This window comes from Sesamum indicum, linkage group LG5 (genome assembly GCF_000512975.1).
Source record: "Sesamum indicum cultivar Zhongzhi No. 13 linkage group LG5, S_indicum_v1.0, whole genome shotgun sequence".
Taxonomy (NCBI): domain Eukaryota; kingdom Viridiplantae; phylum Streptophyta; class Magnoliopsida; order Lamiales; family Pedaliaceae; genus Sesamum; species Sesamum indicum.
Window position 1 is genome coordinate 14,992,325 of NC_026149.1, and position 20,883 is coordinate 15,013,207.

Sequence of the window (20,883 nt, forward strand, 5' to 3'; positions counted from 1 at the left end):
CGGGACTTGACTAGCATTTCCCCCCCCCCCCCCCATAAGCAGCCGCACCAAGACAGTAATTCAGGTAATCCTTATCCTTTAGCTTCTTATAGAATGTCTGATGATTTATCTCAACATCATAAACATTTTGTGGGGGCTATCAATTTGGAGGTAGAACCAAAAAGCTATATAAAGGTAGTTCAAAGTGAACAATATAGAGAAGCAACGAGAAATGAGATTGCTGCTCGTGAAACCAACAACAAATGGACACTCGAACACCTACCTGACGAGAAGAAACTCATTGATTATCATTGGGTATATAAAATTAAATACAGGGCAGATGGAACAGTGGAACGGTATAAATCACACCTTGTGGCAAAATGGTTTACACAAGTGAAGGGTTTTGACTTTCATGAAACCTTTAAACCCGTTGCAAAGCTAATCTTTGTTCTTGTCTTTCTCGATGGTTGTTGCATAAGGATTGGAATTGCACCAGATGGATATGAACAACACCTTTTTGAAGGGTGGCCTTGATGAAGAAGTTTACATGGAATTAGCCCCAGCTTTCATGTTGATTCTGGTAATCATTTTTGCTGTATTCACAAATCTATCTATGCGCTCCATCAAGCATCCTGAAATTGATTCAATAAACTAACTAGAGTTCTCAAGCGGTATGATTTTACTTAATCCTTGGCAGATTATTCTTTATTTACTATCTTTGTGGGATTTCTCGTATATATTGATAATATAATTTTTGTTAAGAAATATCATGATGCATGTACGGTATTCAAGTGTTATTTTCATAAGTGTTTTCACATCAAGTATTTGGGTATACTCAAATTCTTCCTTGGGATTGAGGTCGTTCGATCACCTGTTGGCATCTCTTTATGTCAATGGAATTACACTTTGGATATTCTTGTTGAGATAGGTTTGCTCGCAAATAAGCCGACTGAGACATCGATGGAACAAGCCCATAAACTCGCATTTAGCCAAGAGAGAGGAGATTGACGATGTGCCTTACAGGGTACTTGTAGGGCGTCTAAACTAATTAATGATCACTCGGCCTGAGATCTCATACTCTGCTCATGTTCTTTCTCAATTTGCACAAGCACTTTGTAATGAGCACTTTGAGGCGACCATGTGTATTTTGCATTACAACAAGGGTAGTCTGAGATAAGGAATTCTATTGTGTGCTAATTTTGACTTAAAATTGCAGATTTCTTGTAATTTAGATTAGGCAAGTTGTCCAATTACTCACTGCTCCATTATTGATTACATCATTATGCTTGTGAAGTCACCTGTTTTGTGGAAAACAAAATAGTAAAGCACCATTTCAAATCATCAACATGGGCCGAGTATTATGCCATGACTTCAGCTGCAAGTAACTTGTGTGGTTAAAGTCATTGTTAGTATCACTCTTAGTAAACCATCAAGTTCTCATGGAACTATTTTGTGGTCGCCTAGCGACCAACCTAGTCTTTCGTGAGACAACCAAGCATATTGAGATAGATTTCCACTTTATTCGCGAGTTAGTACAAAGAACATTATGACTCATATACGTTCACAATTTCAATCAGCAGACATCTTCATGAAGGCACTGGCTAGGCCACAGTTTCATTTGTTGTTGGGCAAGTTGGGCGTGTACGATGTATCTGCGCCGACTTGAGGAGGAGTGTTAATATGCAATATTCTCTCTATCACAAGAAGCAGTTTTCTAGGATTTTAAATAGTCATTTACCTTATTTAGAGTTATATATTTAGCTTTATTAATCATGTATCCCTCACTTGTAACATGCACAAAAATAGACGAATACCTTGTCTCAAAATATATGTTCTCTGGTTTCTTTAACAAAAAAATTTGTACCAAATTTTGAATAAAAAATGACCGATTTTTTGGTTTGGCACCGATACAAATTGAAAATTTGATTTCGACACAGTTTGATCGATTTACCAAATTGTGTCCACCACCAGAAATGTATGAACATATATCTTGAACAAACAAATCTCAGTTAAAGATTTTGATACCTTTAAAAGCATTAATAGTTCCAATTCATCAAAACCAAATTGAAAATACTCCTACCAACCGTTTCCATCTAAGATATAACATACAAATAAAAACACCCTTTTTCTCTCTTCCACCTGAATGTGAAGCTAATGTCCCTATCAAAAGGGCCAGTCCAGAAACACATAAATATTTTTTCATTAATATTTCTCTATTTCCCTCCCGTCCTTAGTCATTCTGATTAGCAACCGTTGTTGACTCTAAGAGAGCATAATGAATTATGTTACATATCAACCGCAAAATCTAAAGCTTTTCGACGTTTTAGGCCCCTAATTTCTCCGATTGCGCTCATTTGCTTATTCTTCGAGGATGAAGAGGTAAAGCATTGCGCGTCGAGCACATTGGGGGGAGTGCATGAGCCCATTTCCACCACTGATTTATAGTCGCAAATTATTGCGACTGTTGCTTGTTGCATTTAGTTGTAACAATTGAGTAAGTCATCCCTATACAAAGATTTATCTAAGAGTTATTGCTATTTTGATCTCAATAAAGTTAAGCAAAGCAAGCATGGAGATTTTTGAGGATGATATAATTTTATAAGTGTTACATCTTGTATTTTTAGGAAAAATTATAACTTTAGTCTTGGAAGTATAGAGGGTGACAATTTTAATTATGTACGAATCTATTTTGCCTATATTATCCTTTAATTGTAAAATTTCGCACATGGAGGACGGGAATGGATGAATAAGTGCACCCAAATTAAGCAGGTCAGGTGCATGTTTGTACTCATTTTAATAAATTCTGGCAATTTTTGTCATCAATATGTTGAACTTTTATAATTACAGATGATACTGTCAAAATGAATTAATGTAGGACAAATTGCCGCCCCTCATACTTATAAGATTAAAAAATGCAATTTTCTTTGTATTTTATTAACACATGGATATGTGTAAAATTTAGATAATCTATGTATATTTAAGAAAATATTTTACAGATAGACGTGTACATCTTAAATAAAATGAGATGTAATACTATTTTGCATTGCAAGATTTGGATATATTTTTTTCTTAAATTGAATCTTCTAATACGAATTAGTATTACATTTCATATTTTACTTAATATATACACGTCATAGATGACATGAATTTTGCGCAATTCACATATATTAATAATTAATAGTCTATTAACATACTTATCATCTTATATTATTCTCGAGAAAAATGCAGGCAACCCCCTGTGATATTGTAAATGTGCAAATTATCCCTTATGGAAAAAATTAACAATTTACCCCTTGTGTTTTTTAAAATGAAGCAATATACCTCTCTAGACAGGGGGGTTAATTGCTTCATTTTAATTGACACAAGGGATAAATTGCTAATCTACTCATTTGAAATATCACAGGGGGTCGAGTGTATTTGTATTTGTACTTTTTTTTTTATGTAATAGAATGCTATTACTGTAACATCTAACCAACCTGAAATTACACCAGTATTTAGGAAAAAAAAATTACAAGCATAAAAGAAGTGCAAAGAAAGTACTAATACATTCTATGTTATTACTAATAAAAAGGGCTAAATTCCTACAATTAATGTGATGCTATCCACCTCCAAGAAGTGAGAATGGATAGGGTGGTGGTGGGCTAGCATTCTCCCCAACCATTAGCCCTTCAAAGTAGTTTGCACTACCTCCGCCGCCACTATTATACCCTGCTATGCTATCTATTGGCGGCAGTGTGACAGTGAAACCACCATTTTCGCCGGAGGAGCTAAACATTGATGAACTAGAAAGAGTTGCATAATTTTGAAAATCTTGGCTCATCACAGGCATACCTATACCTTGTCTATGACTAACATCTCAGGGGACAGTGAAAGCTCAAGAGACAGTGAAGATTGGCAATAAGTATCGACATCCAAGTTCCCTTCGGGTGATGAACTCGGTGTTTTTTCCCCAATAGTATTGCAGTCGTGATCATCTTCGCTTTTGGCTGATGAACTCGACATAGCCATTCCTGAAGGAACTTGATGAAGCTGTGGATATCATAATCCTTTGCTTCTTATCGATGTTATCAGATGTTAGCCTTCTAGTTTTCTCTTTCTCGAGCATCATTCGGGGCAGAATTTGGGGGTCTTGGACAACTTTGTACAAGGAAGTCATCATCTGTTGGGGTCTCCTCTCTATTGCCTCCAGCCTCCGGTTCATGCTCTCAAGCTCTTGTTCTAAACTCTTCTGTTCTTGCTTTAGCTTTGCAATCTCCACTAAAAGCTCCTCCTCTTCATTGTCTTCGTGTTTAATGAGTGAAGTATAGGCTCTACTTGTATTCTTCCTCCTCACAATGTTGTGCAATAACTGCATTTGCTAGCGTAAAAGCCATTCATTTGCGAACTCCCACCTTTCGGGATCAACCTTTTTGAGACCATAGGTATTGAGCTGACGCACAAAGCTGGAGAAATTGTTATGCTTATAGTAAACCGGCAAAATCCTATGCGAGAAATCCAAAGGCTCAAGAACAATAAAACTATTGTGTTCCTTTCCCATGCGATGAGCCCATTCGTAGTGGGATCATTTACCATCTAATACGTTTTCATCACAGACGATGCTATAGTACTACTACCACTACTATTGCCCTCCATTTCATGCATAATTTGCTTTGTACCCCTCAATATAGGGAGGGTTTTGTTTCAAGAAAAGATACCCAAAAAGCTAGAAAGCCTCAGCTACCCAACAAAACCTCAATTTTCTTTTACTGTATTTGTATTTACCATTCTTACATTTACTACATGGACAACGAATTATCTCTTTATCCATAAAAGCATGCTGTGTTTTTGCCTAGTTTATAAACGAAGTTACTCCATCTTGAAATTATTTTCTAACACCCGTATTACGGGGTAGATTTATCTCATACATCCACTTTCTCAACTCTCACAATATTTTTATTCTAAAACCAACAAATATATATTCATTCAGTAACATACATAGATAATAAACTAAAAAATTTAAAGAATTAAAATGACAATATATAGATAAACTAGAAAAAGTTTTTGTACATACCTTAATGTAAGCTAGCTAAACCTTCAGACACGTGACTTGTTGCACCAGCTTGATCACAAACAGTTAAATTGCACATAAAAGATCAAAATTCCAATAGAGTAAACGAAATGAGTGGTAAGCATCGGTAAAAAAATGATAAGAAAACAAGAGGGAAGAAAGTTGTAAGTACTCTTTTATTACCTTTTTGCAACGAATTTTTCCACAAACCTCACTTTCGTTGCAAAAATCTGAGGCAAAAGTTCAATTTTGTAAATATTGCACTACACCGGTGTAGTATGGATTGCAATGGTCACATGTTCGTTGCAAACTCTATGGCACATGTAGCATTTTAATATTGAATGCCTCCACCACCTTGTATGGATTACCACTGATCAAACATCCACTACAAAAATCATGGCTAATGTAACATCTTAAAAATGAATGCATCGAACTACCTGGTATGGATCGCAATGAATCAAACGTCTTTTGCAAAATTCATTGTAAATTTATCGGAAACTTTGCCATGGATTTAGGTCCGAGTAAAATTCATTGCAACACTTAACTCTTTATTTGCAACAAAAGAATACCAAGAAGTTTGCTGCAAAATTAATTGCTATATTATTTTAAAAATTATGTAACTTGTATATCGTTGCAAAAGTCATCGCCAAAAGTTTAACTAAATTGCAACGACTTATTTCTGATGCAATATTTGATGCAAATCATTAGCAACAGATATAATATGTGAATCCATTACAAATAGTGCCACGGATATTAGCTGTCGCACAAACCATTGCAAATTTGCAATGGATCTATTCTGTGGCTACGTTTGCAATGAAAGTAGGGCCATCCAAAAGTTGTCCAATCATGCCATTGCAAATTTCATTGTTGTTTTGCCATGAAATTTAAAATTTTAAATTTTTTGAATTCCATTGCAAAGCCGTGGCAAAGTCCATGGAAAATTTGCCATGGACATTTCTTGTGGCAAAAGTTTCGTTACTATGACACAGTTTTTTGGTAGTGTAAGTAGACCTCTTTTTTCGAAAGATTAGCCAAATAGAAAAAGGAGGAAAAAGAGAAAGAATTTTGAAAGCCTTTTTCAAAGTAGAGGTAAACATTCCCATACCCGATGCAATCAAGCAGATATATTGCTACCCGAAATTCCTCAAAAAATTGTGCACTAATAATGGTAAATTGAAATATAATAAATGGATAAGTATGATGGAGAATGTATCTGTGATCCTCCAATGAAAACTACCTCCCAAGTGCATAATCAGCTTGATGGGCATAAAGAGAGTTATGTGTCATTTGAGTGCTTCAATTAATGCTATGCCTCTTACTTTTTCTGAATCCTTGCATGTTGGTACTATACCTTGAGGGAGTTATCATCCAACATGCAGATCGTTCGGTACTATACCTTGAGGGAATTATAGAAGACGTTTTAGTACAAGTTAACGAGTTAGTTTTCCCTGCACATTTTTACGTGCTAGATATGAGAAAAGATAATTATCCCACTTATGTGTTAATTTTGTTAGGGGGACCATATCTCAAAACTGCTAGGACATAGATTGATGTATATAATGAAACCCTCCTATAGAATTTGATGGTGAAATAGTAAGATTTAATATCTTTGATTCAATGAGATACCCTAATTATGTACTAAATGCTTTTTTACCCATTTTGCAGAAATTTTTAGCATTCAATGGGAAGGATCACATGAAGTTTGCACAAGAAGAAAACCTCACGCCAATACAAGTGCAAACATTAGAGGAAAATATGGTTGTTGATCTAAACATCGGTGAAAGTGTATTCATACTAGAAGTCTTAGACCCGTACCTCTTAATCTTGCTTTTATTGAATTACCGCAGTTTCGTACTAAATTTCTCTGCTCCATATTGTGATATCTTATCTTGAGTGTGTTAACTTTTCAAATTAGAAGTCTTTATACATATCTTTTTCACATATAGCAAGATAGAATTTTTATAACTCATTCATTAGCCATCCTCTCTTTTAATGTATCCGTAACATTCTCAAAATTTAACACTTCTAATTTATTGACTTGTGGGTGGAACATCACATATTAGCCCAACATGACTTGAGTGAACAACGTGTACCTATCCCTCGAGAGTGAACAAACCTAAAGTCTACACCTGAAAATATTGGAAAGGAATAAGCCTTCTAGCATATTATGTTCAAGTGAATCCCCTTTGATTGCAACACAGGCTAGTTTTGCCACAGGCTGGGTTGCCTCGTAGTCTAGTTCCCACACAGGCTGTTAAGATTATCAAATGGGTATCCACATGATGATTATATTAAGTTCCCATAACCCCCTCATTTTCCACATATCACCGTTCTTGTAAGTAACAGTCAAGTAAGGCCTTACATTGTCACAATTCTTCTTTCACAATCATATGGTAACAATATTATGAACTCATGGAGCAAGAAAAATACACTTTGCATCATACTTTCTCGACATCGGCATTTAAAATAGAGCATCTAACCAATTGTACCATCTTGCTTTCATTAAACAATCGTTGATCTCAAACCATCTATCAAATATACCTTCTTCATAAGGTTTTAGCAACACAAATATATATATTTCCATAAACGTAATCTCATGAAGAAGATGTACGTATATAGATGACACTAGTCATTTACTTTGCTTTCATCACATAATCATTCATTCAATTCAACGTTCCATCAATTTAGCCTCGTCATAGTTTATTAGCAAATCCAATCATACACTTCAATAAAAATAATATCAAGATAAAATGAACACATATAGATGATGCCAATTGTTTACTTACGAATTATGTAGATTATCAACGGTCTTAGTTTGTTGTGTGTGTTTTTTCCAATTGGTCCAACTCCTAATTATATTTAAAAATATTTATTATAATATACACACTTTCAGCAAATAAGACTAAAATATAAATACTTATATCATCATTTTTTATTAGCCTTTTCTAAACAGCTTTTGCCAGCATCTCTATTTTAATTTACAAGTTCTATCCAGACTAAAATATAGCTTATATAAGCTCTATTTTTATTTCAAATATTCTAATGTGTCTAGTTTTATTTCCAATATGAATCATACAAATTGGATCTCTATGTAATGAGTTATTTAGATTTTACTACAACCTGATTTAGACTGCAATATATTCGAACCTATTAATTTAAAATCCTCTCAAAACTCATATACTCATTCAAAAATCAATAAATTTTTAGAACATAATCTCCTATTTGTCTAGTTCCATTTTATGAAAGAATCGTACAAATTGAATCAATATAACTAAAGTTAGTAGGTTTTAAATACACTTTGTTGGATTTTCACTAGAAACAAAGCAACAGAATGCTTTCTTATTTTTACCCATTCAAACGACCTATTTAGCTTTTGAACAAAACTATAAGGTTTTATTACACACCTCAAAGTTTCCACAGATTAAAAAATCACTAGATTTAGACCAGTATAACTCTATAAAATCACGATTTACAGAGGCTGATCGAACAGAGCTTCTCCTGGTACCTTTCTTTTGCTTTTAATCGATTATTTTCTACAATTTGAACTAACATGCAACTCCTAAATGAATTGAAACAAGAAAAATGAACAAGTCTTATCAAACAAGATGTAGAAATTGCTTTAGTGTTGATGGAAATGGAAAAACTCTCAAACTCCCCCTCTTCTCCTCTCTCTCTCTCTCTCTTTCTCTCTCTCTCTCTCCACCAGCTCTCTCTTTTCTATTTTTTCTGTTTGTTTCTCTTCTACACTCTTCCTTTAGAGCTTATATAGGTATAAATATATTTATATAGTTTAGTATCTATCTATATGTATATATATATATATAAGTTAGTAAGTATGTATATGTATATTAATATAATATTGAATATTTGTTGATAAGGATCTAAGGAGTGATTACTCTTTGTCTTTATTCCATCACCTCATCCCCTTTGTCATCTTATTTTATTTTATCTTACTCCCTTTAGTCTATAGTATGTAGATATATATATATATGTCTGTGTATATATTAAAAGAAATTGTACTTGTTTTCCCCACATCTTTATAAAATTTACATTTTTACCCCACAACTCCTATTATACAAATATTGGAATGTCTACAATAAATTATCTCATCCTTTTAATTGTCTCATTAACCAAAAATATTATATAATTAATCACCCTATATATATCCATATATGATACTTAATAAATAAAAATTCTAAATCATAATTTTAGGGGCGTTACACGCACACTTAACACAACAGTCAAATCTGCAGAAGAATGAATGAAGTAATTTTGTTGTTGAAGATGGAAAGATTGTTGCACAAGTTTTAGAAAACCCTCTTTATGGAATGATTGCGAGAGTAAGAGATCGATTAACTCTTTAAGGTAATTAGGTAACTACTCCACTTTTGTGTCCAAGTAATGGGGTACTAGTAGCATAAATAGATACATATCTCATATGTCTTGGATCATCTAATCTCTATCTCTATCTTTTGACTATATTTTTAATGGAATTATACTTTCCTCCTATGAATTCTTTCATTAGTATGCTAGGCTAATCTTTTTATTTTTTGATTGAAGTTATAGTGAATGCTTGATTCCTAAATATTGTGAGATCTAATCTATGCTTATTACTTTTGTTTAATAGATATTTTTGTTATTCTCCGTGCTCTCATCACAATAAATCTGATTTATGATTTATAAGACTAATTACCATTGCCAAGAATATTTGCCTAGCTTATTGAACTTTCAAATTCGTAATTGTTTGTTTAGTTCCACAATTAGTGGCGACAGAGCATAATTTATTATGTGATAGTAGTTGATGAGTTAATTAATTTTTTATTGTAAAAAAAATTATTTTATTATAATGTTTTTTAAATTACTAACAAAAACATGACGAGTCGCAATTTTTGTCATTAAAATAAAGGAGAAAATGGAAAAACAGCTGAAGTCAGGATTCTAAATCCCGACTCCAAGTCGGGATTTTAATTCCCGACTTGGTATTTTCCCTTTTTTTTTGTTTAATTATATTTATATAATTTAATTTATAATAATTAATTTTAACAACATACTAAAATTCGAAAATTAATAAAATTAGCATTGCATTAACTTAAAAAATTATTAAGGGTACAAATGTAATAGTTATTTATTTTGTACAATTATAAAATATTACATTAAATGTATAAATGTAAAAGTGTATATTTTTGTACAATTGTAAAAAATACAAAAAGTATACAATTAATCCTGGCTACCCGGTACTAGCACATCTGATTGTGTTGAAGAATTTTTTTGTTGTGCTTGTTGTCGTGCACGCCTTTACGCCCACTCCATATCGTTGTGAATACGTGTTGTTTGATTTCGACCAGGGCGCGAAGAGATGCGAATAGTAGGATCGTGGACCAACTCAAATCCCGGTACATCCCAATAATCTTCGGAATGCACAGGTTCAAATGACTTAGAATATGTATTCTTATAAGTCATTATATCGTAATAATCCTTCACCATTGATGCAGCATTAATCATGTATGCAGCGCATACCTTTTGAGCGTGACTGCAAGGAATACCAAATTGAGTCCATTTGCCGCAATAACATTCTCGATTCGCAATTTTGACAACATGGGTGTTAACTCCATGTCCACCGGGACGTCTTGTAACAACCGAGGCGGACTGCTGGAACTGATGGTATTTGGTGATGGTATGTTCAACAGAATTTTGATGCCAACATGTGAACATCTTATATGCAAAATCCGTCCACAGTTGGTTGTTGGCCAACATTACAGTACTTCTTGCTAACCTCTCACGGAAATAATGGACACTTCGCTGAAACGTCATTTCAGCAATTGCTGTCAACGGTAGGCGGCGAGCCCCTTTCAATACTCCATTTATGCATTCCGACATATTTGTCGTCAGAATTCCGCATCGCCATCCACCGTCATGTGATGCTGTCCATTTTTCCTTGTCGATCCTCTCTAACCACTGAAACGCCTCTAGTGACTGGCTCTTTATCTCCTCCATAATGCGATTGAATTTTCTAATTTGATATTCAGAGCCAGCTCTCCAACAAAGATCCTTCAACACAACATTTTTGTGTTTACTGTTGAAATTGGAACACACACGTCGCAAGCAATATCGGTGCACGCCGTTAGGTGGCACGAAATTCAGACATTCACGTACAGCTCTTGTGATACCAGCATGGCGGTCAGAAATAAGGCAGATACCCCGTCGCCCTCGCTCTTGTGATACCAGCATGGCGGTCAGAAATAAGGCAGATACCCCGTCGCCCTCGTATAATGTGTCTGCTGAATTGTTTAAGAAACCACTTCCAAGATAAATGTGATTCTTCATCGACAATTGCAAAAGCAAGAGGGAGTACCTGTTGATTTCCATCCATGGCAGCAGCAATCAACATCTTGTGCTTGTACTTTGTGTATAGATGGGTCCCATCTACACTGATAAGGTTGCGACAGTGTTGGAACCCTTCAATACACGGCTTTAACGCCCAGAATACGTACCCTATCACATATGCACCGGTTGATGTGTCGCGGGCTTTATGTTGCCATTCAACAATCGTTCCTGGATTATATTTTTGGAGAGCTCCCAAGTATTTGGGTAGCTTTTGAATGGAGCTCTCCCATATGCCATAAACCATGTCACATGCCATCTTCAAACTATACCATGCCTTTTGATATGGTATATCGTATCTGGTATGGTCTTTCATAGTCTGGATGACATGCTTGATTCCGTACGACGGGTTGCATTTTACATGTCCTAACAATAAAGAAGCAACATATACTCTATCTAAATTACTGTGTTCGAGGGACATTTGATTCAATATACATGTATGGTCCCCTCTGTATTTTGTTATTGTCCACCTTCCCATTTTTGGATGCCAGCCCTTGATTAAGGCTGGTAGCGCCAGCCTTTGACCACGGCTGGCCGCGGCCAGATTTTAATTTTTTTTAAATTTTAAAATAAAAATTTTCACCCATCCCCATCCACCATTATAAATTGGATGGATGAAGGGTGGTGGAAACTCACTGCATTAATAACTTTCGTGCCATCTTATTTTTCACTACATTCAACTACAGCTATTGTGAGGTTATTTTCAAATTATTTTTCGTACAAATGGATAGACGTTCTGTATATGGACCTCGTGATGGGACTGTTTTATCTCAACAAGCACAACATAGGTCCGACGATATTCCGAAAGGTGACCTAGATGCAGTACTAATTTCACGGCGTGCGGATGGTAGCTTTTGAAATCATTTTCACCAAAATAATATGTCCGAGCGTGTACATTAATAATATTCATTAATAACACATATTTGTATTGTTCGTGTAGATTTGGGCATGGTCACGGATTACGCCACTTTGTCCTGGACTTGGTGCCCAACGGCTATTTATGGACTAAGTCCAAATGGACAACAATCGCTGGCTCCCAGCAGCACCATATGGTGCTACTTGGAATTGTCAGCACAGTTTCACCACTACAGTTCGAGGAACTGTCCGAGTCACACGAGAAATATTGGATGAGATGCAGACGGATCAGGTAACTTATTTTTAATATTATTCGTATATTTATACCGTGAATTAAATTCGTATTAATTTACATCTTTGTATTTATTACAGTTCATATGGCATCCGTATGACATGGACTCGGATGTCATTATGGCTTACACCGATGAATTGAACCCCCAGTTGTGGAGGTCATCCGTTCCATTGATATTCTACGCAATAGTTGAAATGCATCGTCCCGAACGGGTTGTTCGGCAATTCGGGATGAGGCAGAATGTACCAGAATCGACGGATACCCGTGATATGAGCCTCCATCAGATTTTTCGTAAAAATCACGCGGGCGTAGATTGGTCCCTGCAACACATACAATATATCACTAGATGGCAAAGACGATATGACACGGTTGTACATAGGCCACTCATTTCCAATAGAAGGGAAACAGAACGAGGTTATTGGGAGTGGTACTACAACATAACAAGAAATTTCGTGTCGTCATCTACTGATAGACGTGTCGAAAGCGGGTACCAACCTGGAGAAGCACCTATGTTGCAAGTTGTGGTACGTTGTTATATAATATTACATATTTTAGTTTATATATATTTTTTAACAACACAAGGCTCATTATTTTTCTACACTTTTCAGGCAAATGAGGCGAATGCCCTTGAAACTTTATGTCGATCTAGACCACCAAATATCGAAGGATATAGTCAATTGGTGGATAGATTTGAACATGGGTTACATATTATCAAGGAAGCTATAACCCAACAGCCACAACAAATTGCTTCTCCATCCGATGATGCACGCACAACATCCCACAGGCAAAGAAGTTTTAGCCGAATGTTAACTGGTTCAGTTGAACGTCATGATATTGGGATGGATATAGCTGGTCCTTCTACTGTATATCCACCTCAAGATTATTACGTACCTTAACCGCCTCAAGATTATTATATGCCTCAACCGTCTCAAGGTGATTGGTTTTAATCGACTCCATATATGTCAAACCAAACACAAGATTATTCTCTTGACCTTGGTCTTAGTTTTAATCAACCATATACACAAGGATATAATATTTCACCAATTCCATTTTCATCATTTGGTGCATATCGTGACAATGTGGAGTCAAGTTCCGCAACAACATCAAGTCGGTTTGGTGGTGATGAATATGAGGCGCAAAATGAGCCAGTTCAAAATGTGGGCGAGAAAATAAGAAGACCTCGCCGTCAACGCCACAGACGACATTGTGAACGGGTAGACATTTTTTATATTTGTAATTGTATAATTTAATGTAATTTTTTACAATTGTATAAAATAAATAACTATTACATTTGTACCCTTAATTGTAATTTTTTAAGTTAATGCAATGTTAGTTTTATTAATTTTTGAATTTTAGTATGTTGTTAAAATTAATTATATACAAATTAAATTATATAAATATAATTAAACAAAAAAAAAGTCGGGATTTTGAATCCCGACTTGAGCTATTTTGCATTTTTTCGCCTTATTTTAATGACGAGTCGCGATTTCAAAACGCGACTCATCATGTTTTTGTTAGTTATTTAAAAAAAATCATAATAAAATATTTTTTTTTATAATAAAAAATTAATTAACTCAGTAGTTGATCATGTTATGGGGAATGCATGATATAACTTAAATAAATCCTCATATGGTTGGTTAGTAGCCTTTCTATTTCTTAATTTGGCATGTTAAATCTTGTGGACGTTCCTAGAGTTATTTATTGATTAGAGAATTAACCGACGAAAGTTCGTTGGCTAACGAAAAGGTAAAGAAATGTGATACTGTTATGTCGTACCAATGACCATAATTGATTCATCTATTTAAACAATCGTCATTTTTACGTCAAGGATCAATAGTGGAATCAAGCATAACACTGACTTAAATCAGAAAGTTTCCTATATATATTCATTCTCTTTAATTCATCTTTTTAATTTCACCCCGATCAAACTTCGCTCTTTTTTTTTTTTATTTGAAAAAATCAACTTATAACCAATTTTTGTGAAATCGACCCAACTCATTACTATCACAAGAGTGTTTATAGAAAATTATTTTTGATGGTTTCGACGCTCATCACGAGCTAGTACAAAAGAAGAATATTGTTATGATTCACATACATTCACAATTTCAACCCGCAATCATCTTCATGAAGGCACTAGCAAGGCCACAGTTTCATTTGTTGTTGGGCAAGTTGAGCGTCTATGATGTATATGCACCAACTTACGGGGGAGTGTTAATATGTAATATTTTCTATTTTATATAGCTAGTAATTTTGTAGAACTTTAATTTGTCATTTACCTTATTTAGAGTTATTATATTAGCTTTACTAATCTTGTACCCCTCACTTGTAATATAAACAAGAATAGATAAGAATACCTTGTCTCAAAATATATATTCTCTAGCATCTTCAGCCAAAAAAATCGTAACAAATTTTGAACCAAAAACCGAATTTTGGTTTGGTATTTGATATAAACTGAAAATTCGATCTCGACACAATTCGATTGATTTACCAAATTGTGTCTACCACAAAAAATATATGAATGTATATCTTGGCACAAACAAATCTTAGTAAAAGAGTTTGATACCTTAAAAAGCATTAATAATTCCTATTCATCAAAATCAAATTCCAAATACTCCTACCAACCATTTCCATCTAAGATATAACATACAAATTAAACACATTTTCCTCTCCCACCTGAATGCAAAGCTAATGTTCCTATTAAAAAGGCCAGTCCAAAAATATACACACATTTTTCTGTTAATATTTTCTCTATTATTCTCCTGTTCTTATTCATTCTGACCAGTAGTTGCTGTTGACTTTGAGACGGCATGCAGAATTTTTTCTGATCAGCTGCAATCTGAAGTTTTTCGACGTTTCAGACCCCTACTTTCGCCATTTTCAATCACGCTGATTTGCTTATTCTCCGAGGATGAAGAGCTAATGCATTGCGCGTCGAGCACATTTTTCGGAGTGCATGAACCCATTTCCACCATTGATTCATAGTCGTCCATTGTTGCAACTACTGCTTGTTGCATTCGATAGTAGCAATTGAATAAGTCATCCTGTACCAAAGATTTAGCTAAGGGTTATTGCTACTTTGATCTCGATAAAGTTATGCAAAGCAAGCATGGAGATTTTGGAGGGTTGATACAATTTTATAAGTTAGTGTTACATCTTGTATCTTTAGGAAAAATTATAATTTTAGTCCTGTAAATATAGAGAATGGCAATTTTAATAATGTATGAACCTATTTTACAGTATTATCCTATAATTGTAAAATTTCACACGTTGAGGACAAAAATGGCCAAAAAAGTGCACCCAAAATTAAACTAGTCACGTGCATGTTTCTAGTTATTTGAGCTAATTCTGGCCATTTTTGTCGTCAATATGCAAAATTTTTAAAAGTATAGGATGACATTGTCAAAATGAATTCATTTAGGTCTACAATTGCTGCCCCCCATACTACAAGATAAAAATTATAATTTTCTCCATTTTTTATTTAACACATTGATTTGTGTAAAATTTAGACCATCTATGTATATTTAAGAAAATCTTTTTTAGACAGACGTGTACGTATTAAATAAAATATGAGACGTAATACTATTTTGCATTGCAAGATTCGAATATATATTTTTTGTTAAATTGAATCTTTTACTATGAAGTAGTGTTACATATCATATTTTACTTAGGTTTAATGTAATTTATCCTTATGTGATATTGACTATGAGCAAATTATCCCCATATAAAATAAATAGCAATTTATCCAATATTTTAGAAAATAAAACAATTTACCTCCCTGCCTAAGTAGATAAATTGCTTCAATTTTAAAAACATAGGGAGGTAAATTGCTACATTTTAAAAAGTACAAGGGGGTAAATCAGTATTTTATTTTCATAAGGAGGTTATTTGCTATTTTTCGTAACACAGGTAGATAGATCGTAATTTACCCTATTTTACTTAATATATACACGTCAAAGATGACATGGATTTTACACAATTTACATATATTAGTAATTAATAGTCCATCATCTTCATTTATCATCTTATATTACTTTTGAAAAAAAATACAAGCAACTCCTTGTAATATTCCAAATAAGTAAATTACCCCCCTATAAAATAATAAAAAATAATAATTCACCATTCTGTATTTTTTAAAATGCAACAATTTATCCCCCTGTGTTTTTTAAAATGAAGCAATTTACCTCCCTAGACAGGAGGATACAGGGATAAATTGCTATTTTTTTCATCAGAAAGTAATTTATTCATTTGCGATATCACAGGGGGTAAATTGCATTAAATCCTATTATTTTCTCATCTATCAAATGCACTGTAACAATTAATTCGTAGTGAATACCAACTAACAATGGATGCACAACAGCTTTTAGTCGTTATTTTTACAAGTGAAGCTAAAATATTAATCATAACTAAAAATTATAGCAAATGTTCTGGCCATAGTTAAAATATGATAAGTACTGATTAACACTCGTTAAAATTTAAACCCCGTATTGATTTTGTGTTACTGTAATATGTATAGTATTGATTTATCATGAATTTTAAATTTTAAATATTTATAATATAAGAAATAATTTATTTTTTAAATATCGTCGCAGTAAGTCTCTACATTGATAACAAAATAAACTAAATGATTTTTTCCAGGTAAAGAAACTTCACTAATTGACCAAACAAAGAGTCATTAATTACCTTATCTACGTATTCACAGCTGGAAATAGAATTTCTGGAACATGGAAGTTGCAATGGAAACAGTTCGTAAGCAGCAGAGAGAAGGGCCGAAGCTGAGATGATGGACGGTTTGAACTCGAGTAATTTGATATCTAAAAATAAAAAAAATAAAAAAAACGAAATTTTAGCCCTTCAAAAACCACAAAAATTACGAATAAAATTACACTTTAAATCCCATAGGATCAAGGGGTCAACACTTTACGGAATTTACAAAAAATTTTCAATTTTGAAATTATTTTAAAATTTTCGTAAAATAGAACATTAAAAGTGTCAAAACTCTATTTTATGGGACTAAAAATATAATTTTTTTCAAAATTGGGATTATATATAACAATACTATTAATATAAATTAATTTTGAACTAACCATTTTGAGCCATGAGGATAATGTGAGTTGCCCTCTCTTTCAATTCTTGAGCTGATTTAGTGTCCTCCAAATGGAAAAATGAGAGGAAAAAACTCATAAAAGAAAAGGGATTTATTGATCGCATCCGCCACCTTAGAGCTCCAAGAATTAACATCTCCATCCTTTCTACTGTGTGCGGATGAAGAATCATGCCTACATCGTCATGCTGCTCTCCCCACCCCACAAAAAAATTCAAATTATTCGTGTGAAAATTAAAATAGGTACAGTAATTTTTTATTTATTTTCGATTTTTGGCCTGAATATTAATTTATTTATTTTTATTAGTAAATAAGGGCAAAATAGAGTGTATACAAGCCAAAACATGAAAGCTAATTACAAATTGCACAATTGAGTTGAAGAAAATTGGAAGGTCAAGAGAGTTTAAATGATTCTTTTTGAAAATACTAAAGTGTATAAAAAATATATAATTTTTCACTGTGATTAATTTGCTATGGTTAAAAATAAAAAATCACAGAGAATACTAGATAATTATAGCTGCGCAAAGCGAATCGAAAATATTTGTTACAGCTATTTTTAGGGTGAATAACAGTTTACCCCATAGAGGGAGGGAGGGAGGGAGAGAGAGAGAGAGAATTACCTGAAAATGAGAAATAGAAAACTCCATCTTCCTCATCTTCAAAGCTAAGGAAACGCAGGAAACAGCAACAAGATTCAAGATCCATGGCTTCCCATCCTGCACTACAAAAAACCTACTGACATATACAAAACAATTTACACATTCTGGTAACTAATATTTCTATATATAGAAAGCAACAGTGACTGTGGACGTACGAGTGGGATGCAGTAGCGGGAAGTGGAGAGGAAGCGGTCCATGTAATTGATAGCGAGGTAGGATGAGAAGGGATCAAAATTCAGGGAACAGTATTGGATTAAAGAGACGATACGCCAACGACGGCGGCGAAGACGTGGAGCAGTTGAGAGAGTCTGAATGTAAGTGTTGGAAGGCATGTGAGCGGTCTCTGTGTGGAATAGTCGTAAAGGGAAGGAGGTGCCGTCGTCGTTGGAATTTGAGAATGGATTTTCCAGATGGAAATCATCATCATCAAAATCCATTGATATGTAGATGAGTATGTGTATGTGTTCTCTTTCACTCTCTTTTTGCTGCTCACTTTCACACTAAATGGTGTGAGGGAAAGATGAGAGTTTGGCTGTGCGTATGTTCTTAAACAAAGACCTGCGCCGAGACTCACCTCAACCCTCTCTCCCTCTCACTTGGCTGTCTCTTCTTTAAAAAAGACTTGCCAAGACTCACTGCTTCCTTAATGTTTAATTGTATGTATTATTTGGGGGAAAAATGCAAGCAACACTCTTGTGATATTATCCCATTATGAAAAAATAATAGCGATTTATTTGCCTGTATTTTTTAAAATACAACAATCTACTCCCTATAATTTCTAAAATGAAACAATTTACCTCCCTGTATAAGGATGTAAATTGCTTCATTTTAAAAAGTATAGGGGGATAAATTACTATATTTTTTTATAGATGGGCAATATGCTCATTTTCAATCACAAGGGGGTAAATTGCTATTCACCCATTATCTCGATGTTGTAGTGGAAAATTTTTATTTAAATCAAGTTTGGTTAAATCATATTAATCGTGCAGTAAGTGCGATTGGTTATTTTTCTTTACACATTACACTCATTGTAGAATTGGTTTAGATTTAACCAAACTCGATGAAAATTAGAATTTCTCCCTTGCAAATGTACAATACTAAGTGCATAGTATATGAGTACGCGGATGATTAATAGATACGGTAAATTAAATTAATATACCTTGAAATTAAATTTAATATATAAATTAATTTTTATAAAATTACAAATACATCTCCTGAATAAGTGTTATTTATGAATTATTGCCACTGAATAAGGGTGCAGGCGTAATATATTAGTGGAATATCTAATATTCGCTTTCTAATATATTATTTGATTGAATAAGGACCCCTTTTAATTAATATTGTAATCAAATACAAATGCAATGTAATACTTATTCATATAGCAATTATTATTTTTTCCAAACAGGATTTCGGGCAAAATCATTTTTCGGTCCTGTTAAAAATGATCATTTTTGTTTTTGGTACTATAATTGTTGCAAGTGTCATTTTTATACTATAAAATATAAAAATACGTCTTTTTGATCTCAAGTTAACGACAGAGGTCATATTGTGCTTCCCACGTGGCCGTTAATAACCGCTAACTCTTATTGGCTCACGTGACTTTGACTGATTTTGACTTCAAAGGCCCTATTTAATTGTACCCAAAAAATTACCATTAAAAAAAACATATATATATTTTGACCAAATTTGACCACAAATTATAAGAATTTTGTTTATTTTTAATAAAAAATAAAAATATTAGGAAAATTATTTTAATATATATAATAAATAGTTCTAAACTTATAATTATTTTTATTGCAGATAATTTCTAAAATCTAATTTAGTATTTTTTAAATTAAATTATTATTTAGTCTAAAAATATATTAATAATTAAGCACAAACTATAAAGAGTAAAATTTATTTTTTGAATAAAAGTATAAGAATTTTTTAATAAATAATAAATTAACTTTAAATTAAAATTATTTACATTCAAGATAAATTAGCAACAATTAATTTTTTAAATTAAGTTTTTTATTTAAAAATATTTTAATAAACTTTGACCATACACTACAAGAAATAAAATTTTATTTTTTAAAAATAAAAAAAAAAAGAAATTTTATTTTAAGATAAATAATAAAATATTTATAACTTATAACTATATTTATTTTAGATATATTCTAGCCGATTTTAATTATTCTAAAATTAAAATATTATATATTCTAAAAGTATTTTAATAAACTTTGACCAAAACAAAGTAAAAAATAAATTTTAATTTGTTTCTACAATTTATCTCGAATGTAATTAATTATAAATTAAAAAGTAATTTATTATTTAATAAAAAAATTATCGATTACTTTTATTTAAAAAATAAATTTTACTTTCTAGAGTTTGTGCTCAAATATTAATATATCTTTGGACCAACTAATAATTTAATTCTAAAATAGTAAAGTAGATTCTAGAAATTATCTGAAATAAAAGTATTTATAATTTTACAACGATTTATTATATATATTAAAATAAATTTTCCTAACATTTTTATTTTTGTAAAAAATTAACAAAAAAATCTTATAATTTGTGGCCAATATTGATC

General features: G+C 32.9%; 2 protein-coding genes and 1 pseudogene across 3 annotated transcripts; all 3 read right to left on the minus strand.

The window, feature by feature from the left end:
* LOC105162769 lies at nt 3,578-4,611 on the minus strand (annotated as a pseudogene).
* LOC105162771 lies at nt 10,322-11,666 on the minus strand. Its single transcript, XM_011080890.1, has 2 exons — nt 11,518-11,666; nt 10,322-11,378 (listed from the first exon to the last, which is right to left on the minus strand). Exons 1-2 carry the CDS (start codon nt 11,664-11,666, stop codon nt 10,322-10,324), a joined length of 1,206 nt encoding a protein of 401 aa, XP_011079192.1.
* On the minus strand, nt 15,102-18,909 carry LOC105162659 (putative cyclin-D6-1). Of its 2 annotated transcripts, XM_011080743.2 has the most exons (5): nt 18,470-18,908; nt 18,276-18,371; nt 17,639-17,843; nt 17,235-17,365; nt 15,102-15,595 (listed from the first exon to the last, which is right to left on the minus strand). In XM_011080743.2, the coding sequence occupies exons 1-5, from the start codon at nt 18,749-18,751 to the stop codon at nt 15,380-15,382; spliced, it is 930 nt and encodes a 309-aa protein (XP_011079045.1). In that variant the 5' UTR covers nt 18,752-18,908; the 3' UTR covers nt 15,102-15,379. The 2 variants fall into 2 exon arrangements, with proteins under 2 accessions (XP_011079045.1, XP_020549674.1); XM_020694015.1 differs by lacking the exon at nt 17,639-17,843 and having other exon boundaries at nt 18,276-18,387; nt 18,470-18,909.

Excerpts from the sequence above, each read along its gene's own strand:
- LOC105162771 (XM_011080890.1), bottom strand. The coding sequence starts at position 11,666 with ATGGCATGTGACATGGTTTATGGCATATGGGAGAGCTCCATTCAAAAG. Across the intron at positions 11,379-11,517 it reads ACCGGTGCATATGTGATAGG|GTACTCCCTCTTGCTTTTGC; the intron begins GTACGTATTCTG and ends GGAAATCAACAG.
- LOC105162659 (XM_011080743.2), bottom strand. The coding sequence starts at position 18,751 with ATGGATTTTGATGATGATGATTTCCATCTGGAAAATCCATTCTCAAAT. Across the intron at positions 18,372-18,469 it reads CCCGCTACTGCATCCCACTC|GATGGGAAGCCATGGATCTT; the intron begins GTACGTCCACAG and ends TTTGTAGTGCAG. Across the intron at positions 15,596-17,234 it reads GCTGTGAATACGTAGATAAG|GATGACTTATTCAATTGCTA; the intron begins GTAATTAATGAC and ends TCTTTGGTACAG.